A 10,674-nucleotide genomic window follows, 5' to 3' on the forward strand; every position below is an offset into this window, starting at 1 on the left:
TCAGCATCCATACAATAATAATAATAATAATAATAATAAAGACCAGGAAAACAAGGTATGGATGCTGAGTAAGCATCCATACAATAAAATATAAAATACAGGCCAATGACAGCAGTGATGCTGTGAGTTCAGCTACGTATACTGACACTGCTGGAGGTGTCTGGATCATATATAGGCAATGACAATATAAAAATACAGATGATTAACCCTATTTCCTAGTATTTGTTTCCCATATAGCACAATAATTTCAGTGTGTATATTGACAGGTGTTTCCTTCATTTTGTCCACCCCATTTATAAACAACAACAGGCTAAACTCATATAAACCAATACAGTTCAGAGTACAAACTACATGTTCCAAAATGATCATACAGTTCTATCAACACATCTCTTAATCAGTAATAACAAAAATTAAACCTAATCATCTTCATGAAGTGAGGACTCATTGCAGGACTGCATCAGCCTTTGCTGATTGCTCCTAACAAACAAGCAACCGAGTGCATTTTATTGTTATAGCTGCTGCTTTAGGCAGACAGGAAACAACAGCCTGAAACTTCTATGGCAATAAACACATCCGGCTCACAAATCAGGCTTTAAGAATATATATCAGTTAAAAGGACAAAAGGTTTACAAATTGTAGTACTAGCAAAGAAGGTGCAAAATAAAACTGCAAACCTCACAGTTCACAAGCTTTTCTGTTTGGTCTGCAGTCATTAAACAAGCAGGTCTACAATTGCAGTTAGTGTACATACACTCAGCAGCATGACAGGCAGTGGTAGTGTTTACCTCTTTGGCATGCCTCAGGCCTCTCTCCCAGGCACTCTCCACAGGAGGCTCCACTGGAGGAGGTGGTGGCGGGAGCTCCTCTACTGCAGGCCCAGCCTAAAACAGATAAATCGCTTCCCTAGTTTATATACATCTGTGCACATGCTCACGGAGAGCCAATTGATACTGTACGAGTATTTGTACTCAGTTCCGTAGTTTTTATCTTAAAGATTTAAACATTTATATATTGTAACAGTGTTATAGCAGTTTGTGCAAAATTTCTTCAAACGTATACAGTTATGCTACACAGTTTTAGAGAAGCGCAATAAAGCCTTCATACAAGTGCAACAAAAATGCAAAGAAGTGTGAGCGGCATACCCATGGATTATTGGGTAGGAGTGGGTGCGGCCCTCCAGGAGGCGCTCCGTTAGGTGAGAAGAGGTCTGGCTTACTGATGAGTGAATAGTTGCCTTTGTCATTCACTCCAGGGTGGATGAACCTACAGTTCATGCCCCATGTACAGTTACCTGAAGAAAAAATGTCAAAATAAGGCTTAAAATCATTTGCAGTTAGCTGATAACATATGAATAGTTTAGACAGTCAGGAAAAATAAATTATTTGCAAAGAGTGGCCGTTTCTTGAAGTTATGGATTTTCATATACTGCTCAAGGACAACACAAAAGCCAAGTTACACACTGATTGTTTTCTATTATAAATGCAACAATATGGTATTTTGAGACAAGTGTCAAAATGAGGTAACCTAAAAGATACCAATATGCATTGTTGTAAAAAAAACAAAAAAAAAAACCACCTTGGTACAAATCCGGTCTCCAATCAGATGACACTTTAAGATGCAAACAAATTGCAAATTCCACGACTTACAAAATCCCAATTATCCATTCTTTGTTTAAAGATCAGTAATAAATAGAACAAATCACCAACCTTTATAGTTGTTCCTTACAGACTACAGCACCATAACCATTTTAAGTCTATATTTTTAATGTCCAGTGCCTTATTGAGTACATTTTACTGTTTATAGCTGAAACAGTAAATGAAATCTTTATTATGTACAACAGCTCCGCCTACTGTAAAACAAGTCACATAACAAGAGCTGACACATACAGCAACATTTTTCACGTGCCCTTAAGAGCAACAGCAAAACATATTACAATGCTAGGATGTTATAAGTATAAATTATAAAAAATAACTGTTATAACTATATAGCTATATACCATTATAGTTACACAGTTATGATTAATATGCAAGAGTGAATGAGATTTGAGAATTGTAGTCAAAATTAAGTGACAACAAAGAGCTGGTCACTAAACAAACGAATCCAAAAAACTATCTCCTGAGGCCTTTCTCGTCTGGTTTCTCAGTTTGACCAGACTGCTGACTCTAGGAAGAGTCTGGGTGGTTCCAACCTTCTTCCACTTCACAATTATTGAGGTCACTATGAGGTACTGTGCTCCTGGGAAAACTCACCCAGCCAATGGCAAAGACTCTGAATGCTTTTGCAAATGAGAGAGGCTCCTGAGTGTAGATTGAGGGAAAACGGCTGTTTCAAAAAGTTTAGATATTCAACAGTCCACATTTGACAAATGATCTATTAATGAGGACGATTTAGTGCTGGGTCTACTATCCTTAGAAGAAGCACCAACTAAAGTGATGGTGAAGACAAGGCAGAGTGCTCAGTGAGGTAGAAAAGAGTCCAGAGTAACAGCTAAAGACTTAAAGGAATCACTGCAGCTGTTTAACATCTCTGTTTAGGAGTGTACCATACACCAATCACGGAGCATGTTTGCAAGGACCATGATGTCACATGGTGTTCATAAAAAGGGCACTTCATATCAACATGAAAATGTCATCCCAACGGTGAAATCAGGTGGAGGAAGCATCATGATTTGGGGCTGCTCTGCTGCCTCTGGGCCTGGACAGCTACCATTAGAGGGGAAAACAAATTCCAAGTTTATCAGCATGTCACTGTGGTCATCCATCAGCTGAAGCTCAGTAGAACTTTGTGATTCAGCAGTGAACAATGAAGTAAAGCTACTACAGAAAGAGTCCAAAGAAAATTCACCTTTTGGAGTGACCCAGTCAGAGCCCAGATCTTAACACAACAGAGATGCTCTGTAATAAGCTCAGAAAGCTGGTCACACCAGACATCCTAGAACATTTGTCTGAACTGAAGTTGTTCTGAGGAAGAATGGTCAAAAATTCCTCCTAAACATTGCTTAGGTGTGAAGGAGATTTGACCAGCGATCAGAGGTTCACTTACTTTTTCCACCAGCACTGTGAATGTTTAATGTGTTCAGTTAAGACATGACAGATTACAACTGTTTAATAGCTTTTAAGCACAGTGTTTGTCTATACTTATGACTTAGACAATGATTCCATTCTATGACCAATTAATTCATAAAAGTCATTAGTTCCAAAGGATTCATGTTTTCTTGCCACCAGTATATGCAAATGCGAATATACTGTACAGAATATATAATCATTTTTAATGGCCAGGTATGTTACATATACAAGGAATTTGCCTCTGGTACATAACCAAGGCAGCCATCTGCGGCGCCAAATCACACACACCCACCGATCGCAGAAGTGTCCTTGGGTAAGACACTGAACCCCAAGTTGCTTCTGATGGCCAGAGCAGCACCTTGCAGGGACAGCGCCACCACTGGTGTGTGTGTGTGTGAGCTGGTGGTGCAGATGGCTGTCTCGATTCTGTATCGAAGACAAATTCCTTGTGTGTGTGTGTGTGTGTGTGTAGAGTCCAGAGTAACAGCTAAAGACTTAAAGGAATCACTGCAGCTGTTTAACATCTCTGTTTAGGAGTGTACCATACACCAATCACGGAGCATGTTTGCAAGGACCATGATGTCACATGGTGTTCATAAAAAGGGCACTTCATATCAACATGAAAATGTCATCCCAACGGTGAAATCAGGTGGAGGAAGCATCATGATTTGGGGCTGCTCTGCTGCCTCTGGGCCTGGACAGCTACCATTAGAGGGGAAAACAAATTCCAAGTTTATCAGCATGTCACTGTGGTCATCCATCAGCTGAAGCTCAGTAGAACTTTGTGATTCAGCAGTGAACAATGAAGTAAAGCTACTACAGAAAGAGTCCAAAGAAAATTCACCTTTTGGAGTGACCCAGTCAGAGCCCAGATCTTAACACAACAGAGATGCTCTGTAATAAGCTCAGAAAGCTGGTCACACCAGACATCCTAGAACATTTGTCTGAACTGAAGTTGTTCTGAGGAAGAATGGTCAAAAATTCCTCCTAAACATTGCTTAGGTGTGAAGGAGATTTGACCAGCGATCAGAGGTTCACTTACTTTTTCCACCAGCACTGTGAATGTTTAATGTGTTCAGTTAAGACATGACAGATTACAACTGTTTAATAGCTTTTAAGCACAGTGTTTGTCTATACTTATGACTTAGACAATGATTCCATTCTATGACCAATTAATTCATAAAAGTCATTAGTTCCAAAGGATTCATGTTTTCTTGCCACCAGTATATGCAAATGCGAATATACTGTACAGAATATATAATCATTTTTAATGGCCAGGTATGTTACATATACAAGGAATTTGCCTCTGGTACATAACCAAGGCAGCCATCTGTGGCGCCAAATCACACACACCCACCGATCGCAGAAGTGTCCTTGGGTAAGACACTGAACCCCAAGTTGCTTCTGATGGCCAGAGCAGCACCTTGCAGGGACAGCGCCACCACTGGTGTGTGTGTGTGAGCTGGTGGTGCAGATGGCTGTCTCGATTCTGTATCGAAGACAAATTCCTTGTGTGTGTGTGTGTGTGTGTGTCTGCCCTAAGCTTAAACTGACCAATAATATCAACCATGCTGATATATGGGTCAAGCTCTGGGGGAGGACCTGCTCTTCACCACTTACCTTTGATGAAGAACCTGCAGATCGGACGTGGTCTAATCTTCCTATCTGAGGGATCTTTCACCTCCCCCTCCTCCAGGTCATCATCCTGCCCAAACACACACACGCAAAATCAGGATACATTGCAGAATCTTAGGCCATTTTCACATATGATCTCTGGACATTGTCCAGAGATAATCAAAGCTGCCACACAACAGCTCTAGTCGATGGTGCGGTACATCCGCTATGTTAGTTTCAAATTCTGTGACCTGAATACAGTTATAGTAGCAAAATAACCAGAGGCCTACATAAGCTATTATTCTAGTAGATACTGTCACAATGATAGGGAGACATTTTGCTGTCACAATATTGTGAAATTATGAATATCATTACATCCCTAGGTGCTGCCTATGAAATACCAAATTCTAAGTATGACCCAACTTTAAAGAAGACGGGTAAACAAAGCGGACTCGTGTAACATAAGGCAAAAAAAAAAAAAAAAAAAAAAAAAAAAAAAAAAAAAAAAAAAAAACAAGCCACATGGTCATAACAGCCTTTTCTCTTGTAAAAGCAGACCAGTGTTTGAAAACACTTCGAATAAACTACATATATCACCTTTATGTGGCTGTTCTTAGTGGGTTTTGTTGTCCTTTTCCCCTTGTTCTGCAATTTGCTAAACAGATCTGACTTTAATGTACGTCATGCATCAGACAGTGTCATTGTTGTAGTTGGTATGCCTGCCCGACCACAGGGGGAAGCACTGAGCAAATTTCTGCTTGGTACACCAAAACGAGGAGAAAACGACAAACTACCGGCTGGAGCGACCTTCTATTGTAAAGCACACTGGCTGACAAAAAAAATAAAATATTATAAAATAAAAACAAAAGGCTTGGCTAGAAGAGTCTCAAGTCGACTGACAGGTCTTGTGATTAATGACTCAGCCCTAGATCATAAACTCTGAAGCTAAATGTCTGGCCCCTTAGTCCAAGGGCATAAAACATTTATGGGAAAGCTGATCAGTTCGACCAGTGTGATTAGCGATCCAATTCATTCCTTTATAATATTTACTGGCTTCAACCAGTGCTGCTAAAGCAAGTGGGGGCCATTTAGACAGAGCTGAAGAGAGATGTAGGAGGAGGGCAGCAGCCAACATGCTGCTGCTGCTGTGGAGGGGATAGTGCAGAAGAGACAGGTCAGATGAATAGCACAACAGCACAGAAATATATAAATACTGAAATATTACTATATTTAATTTTACAAAAATTCTAAAAGCTACAACTTTACTTTTAAATTACAGTTCATTTTATATTTATTTAATTATTCAAGTTTTCCATTGAATATTTTTAAAGCTAGAGATGTTTATGTTGAGTTTAGAATAAATTACTTTAAAAGCAGAAGGGGAAGAAAACTCTTATATATAATGTCTTATTTTATAATATTAAATTAATTAATATTATTATTAGTTAATTGATTCGATATTCATGAGGGGTGTGACAATACACTTACCATCATTTCCGGACTATTGAGCGCACCTGAATACAAGTTGCACCGACTAAATTTAAAAAGAAAAAAAATCTTGTACATATATATAGAGCACACTTGTCTATAAGCCGCAGGTGTCCACGTTGTAACATGATATTTACACAGAAAGATGTTACGCAGAAAGATTTTTTTTTAACTTTCAATTAAATAAATGCTTTTTCCAAACAGTGCCTGTAACATGGCTGGTTAAAAAAATAAAAAATACACTAGCCTACCAGAAAAGTCATTGAACACTATCTTTATCTTCCTCCTGCACACTAAAACCCCTAAAGTTGTCTTCTTCAGTGTCGGAATTGAACAGCCTCAGAATTACTAGATGATTTCTTGCCACTAGTCATCCAAGCCTCCCACTCAACTCAGAGTGCCACTTTAAATGTACGATTCACACTGATGTCGAGTGGCTGCAAAGACTTCATTGTGCCCCCAAGAATCACAGCTGGAATTGAGTTTGTCCCCATTGGTCCACTGTGACCTGTTCGGTAATTTCATTGGTCTGATGTGACGAGGCTAAATGTATTGGCGGCATGAAGCTCGTTAGCCTGTAAAAATCCATAAATTAGCCGCATCACTGTTTAAGCCGCAGGGTTCAAAGCGTGCGAAAAAAGGAGCGGCTTATAGTCTGGAAATTACGGTGGCTCACGAGAGCAAGATAATATTTTAACAATTAAGAACTCTTCAATGATGAAACATGACTGAAAAGACTGTGTTTTATTCTTCTGAAAGTCATAAAATGCAAAACACTGCAGGTGCACTGAAAGTTACTTCAGTTCTACTTTCTGAGTGAGAATCATCATATGCAGTAAAAGACAATATGCAAACAGTGTGAAAGCTTTTGTCACAAACTCAACTGACTGGCTTCTCTCCTGTATGATTTCACGAGTCTCTTCAGACCTTAGAACTGTGCATGAGCTTCAGAACGAGTATCAATAATGTGAAAAAAAAAACACAGCCCTCTCCATTAAATCCATGGGGGATTAAGTTCACCACAGCCAGCACCAGCACCGTAGGGGGGAGGGTCCAGCAAAATGACACAACCCTGTGCACTTTGAAAAAGTTGGATCTGGTTCAACTTCATCTCAAAGGCACTGTGCTGACCAAGCAGTTATGGGGGTTGATCGGGACGGAAACGCCAAAGGAAAAAGATGTATTCGTTTAACTAGTTAGCATGAGAATTCACTACTATTCATTGTCAAATTTGGGTCACACTGCTATTCACTGTTGAATTTGGGCCATGCATTTTCATTACTACTGGATGTTAAACAGTGTCTTTTATCTATCAATGCAGACACGCTAGTGGTAGAATTGGTGCTAAGGTACAGTAGGGTATGTTAACAGCATACAGCATAACAGCATTACTGAACAGTGTTATCACGCATTGCATATTTTCCTCATATCGTGCAGGCCTACAAGGTAAGGCATTTTTTCCCCATTTACCTGCACCAAGTCAATCACCTCACACTGGTTAACATAACTACGAGCCAAACAATGATCACTTACATCAATCTCTCCTTCATCAATCTCCCCATCATCCTCATCCTTCGTCTTGTCTTTGAAGATATCTCTGTGCACCCTCTCTGGCCCTTTGGAGTCACCTGTCCTCTTGGATTCACTACCTTTAGGAGATGGAGGGAGGATTGGTTTCTTCTCCTTCTTCTTGCTTTTCTTGTCCTCGCTCTCCTCTTCTTCTCCCTCCACTTTTGCATCATCCTCATCTTCCTCTTCCTCGTGTGCAGGGATGCTGGGCTCCTCTGGGACCTCCTCATCGTAATCAAGTTCATGTTCGTCCAATTCCCGGGAAACAGACGCCGAGTCATCATCCATGTCCCTGACCATGACAGCTCTCCTCCTCTCTACTTCCTCAGCTCTCATCCTTTCACCTTCTTCTTCTTCCTCCTCCTCCTCATCATCATCATCATCCTCCACCTCAGCTGTCTCAGGCTCTGCTGAAAGATCCTTTCTATAGTAACTGTATTTTTCAGCAATGAAGCTCTTCACCTGTTCTTGCTCTGAGTCGGGAGACTGTGGGGTGTCAATAACTCTATCCTCTTCCTCCTCTCCAGCCAACTGGTTGCCCTGCAAACCATCTTCATCCCCCTCCATCAGCATAACAGTCTCATCCTCCTGGCCAATCCCTCCTGTTTCTCCTACTGGCTCTTCATCCTCTGGATCAGAGACAAATTCAGGGACTACCTCATACTCTTCTTCCCTCTCCTCCTCTAACTCCAATCCTCTTCCTCGGCTATCCACCGCCTCTTCCTCTTTGTCCTCCTTGACCAGCCCCTCATCTTCCTCTTCATGGACTACCTCTCTTCCTGAGATGACCCTGTCCTCCCCTTCATCAGCAGAATCCAGCAGCTCGCTGTCCGAAAAGCCCTTCTCCTCCTCAGGAGACTGAGGGGACTGGGTAGGGCTTTCAGGGGTATCCATTAGAGAATATTCTGGTGTAAACAAAAAAACAGTTGTGTCTAAGTAAGAAACAGTCAAGCAGTGAGCCAAGAGACCACAACTTGATAGCAGATTCAAGTTTTCCCTGTATAATCAAAGACAGCATGCCAAACTCCATTCAAAATTCCAATCTAATGTTTTTACTTCACTTTTACATCTTTACTATCAGCCAGGCTACATGCCAGGTAGAACAGGAAGTGGGAATACTTGCTAACCAACAAAGTTTCCTCCAGTCAAAAGTCTAAATATAAAAAAAATACATGTTTTGTAAATGTGTTCCCTAGTCATGAATATTCATACACAACTCAGTATTTTGTATAATTTAACCAAATGATCAAAGATATGCACTGCCAGAGATTGCGTTTAGCATATGAGACTGTACACGATACAATGGACCTTATCTTATGTACTTTAAAACACAAATGTTTGACAGGAACCTCTAAATGAAGTGATAAGTTTATTTTTGGGTAATCTGGACTTTACCTGAACAAGAAAAAACTGGCTAGCCTGCTAATAAACTGGACACCTAAATGGCGAAGTCTTCTTTAACTTTAAAAACACCTTATGAAAACTATACTTATAAATATGCAGATAACTGATAACAGGATTTGCTTTGTTAGCTTCCGGCGCGGCTATTTCAACAGCAAAGCGTATGCTCGGCTATAGCATGCTAGGGAACAACAATCTGCCAGTGGTAAGAGTTAAAAACATCAAATGTCTCATAAGGGTTTCATGGTATACCTCCTCGTGTGTACACAATTAGATAACACGTCCAAGTTTGTAAATGTCACATACGTTTACCTGCAGCATAACATGACTGGCAACACTTCTAATAGCTGGGTCGCGCTCATTGGCAACAAGGCCCATAACTTGGCAATGCGAAGACAGCTGGCTAACCAACGAGCACATTGTCTTCACTGCTCATCAAATCTTCCTTAACGAATATGAACACACGAACCGGTTACGTAAATGGATAACTAGCCAGACACCGCTGCTTTAAGCAATGACCGAAAACTGTAGGACACTCGCCTGACTTTAAATTAACAATACAGCCTCCCCTGAAGCTAAGCTAAAAGCTAGCTATTAACAACCACATCTTTTCCTTTACCTTGCCGACACGGAGCTGTTTAAAACGAAACTGCTGCGTTAAGAACTTCCCTCTCCCAATAATATCGTTTTTTACAGTCTACAGTAAATATTATACGATTTAATTGAGCCGCTATACTGGAAAAATAATACACCCCGCACGACACGGCGAGAGCGGCCATTACCTAAACGTCATCAACATACGACAATTTGGAGGGAGGAAGAGGTTATGGGCTAGGAGGGAACAAGGACGGACATGACAGCACATTTGTTCTCCATTAATACATCCATGGCCATGATTCTCAATCTGAGACCAGCGAACTGCTGGAATGTGATGTTGTCAAGGGAACAACATCGGATTGACTTCAGTGTCAGTGGCCCAACTGGAGCAACAACATAGACCATTAAAAATGATATCTAAAACAAATTTTATAAGATGTTATAGATTTTTTTTATATTATAAATCATTTATAATCAGTTTGTTTCTTTAGCCTACTTATTTTAAATAAAAAAAAAAGTTCATTCTTCAGCTGGAGACCATGAGCTAGTGCAGGCGAGGTGACTTAAGTAAAGAACTGGTTTGTCATCTGCTAAAACGGTTCCAACATCAATATGATACCTAAGCCTACTGTGTAAACCCAAAAATATCACTTAGATCCTTCAATTAAAGGTTTCTGGACAAACGTGCTGTTTAAAGAAACAATTTACAACCAAATTCCCAGAGGTCTTTACAGAAATGTATTTTTGATACAGGATGCTGAGTTAAATGTAAAATGTGGATTTTCAAATCATACTTTGTCTTTTGTAGAGAGTGACAGTTATTTCTCTATGGCAATATTTAAGACAAACGTACCCTTCATAATTTGTTTCTAAATATACAGTAGGCTATTTTTCCCTATAAAATGATCATTGTTAAAGGAAACAATGTATAGGCTACCCC

The 10,674-nt window shown here is 40.1% G+C and overlaps 1 protein-coding gene across 1 annotated transcript in view; it reads right to left on the reverse strand.

The window, feature by feature from the left end:
• LOC109967244 (zinc finger CCCH domain-containing protein 18) overlaps nucleotides 1-9,728 on the reverse strand; it is a 26,825-nt gene extending 17,097 nt beyond the window's left edge. The window contains 5 exon segments of the mRNA XM_020612684.1: nucleotides 786-881; nucleotides 1,143-1,291; nucleotides 4,686-4,770; nucleotides 7,701-8,641; nucleotides 9,450-9,728. Coding sequence (XP_020468340.1) covers nucleotides 786-881; nucleotides 1,143-1,291; nucleotides 4,686-4,770; nucleotides 7,701-8,630 — 1,260 coding nt within the window. The 5' untranslated portion in view covers nucleotides 8,631-8,641; nucleotides 9,450-9,728.
• Nucleotides 9,729-10,674: the final 946 nt, after the last annotated feature.

This window comes from Monopterus albus, unplaced genomic scaffold (genome assembly GCF_001952655.1).
Source record: "Monopterus albus unplaced genomic scaffold, M_albus_1.0 scaffold127.1, whole genome shotgun sequence".
Classification (NCBI taxonomy): domain Eukaryota; kingdom Metazoa; phylum Chordata; class Actinopteri; order Synbranchiformes; family Synbranchidae; genus Monopterus; species Monopterus albus.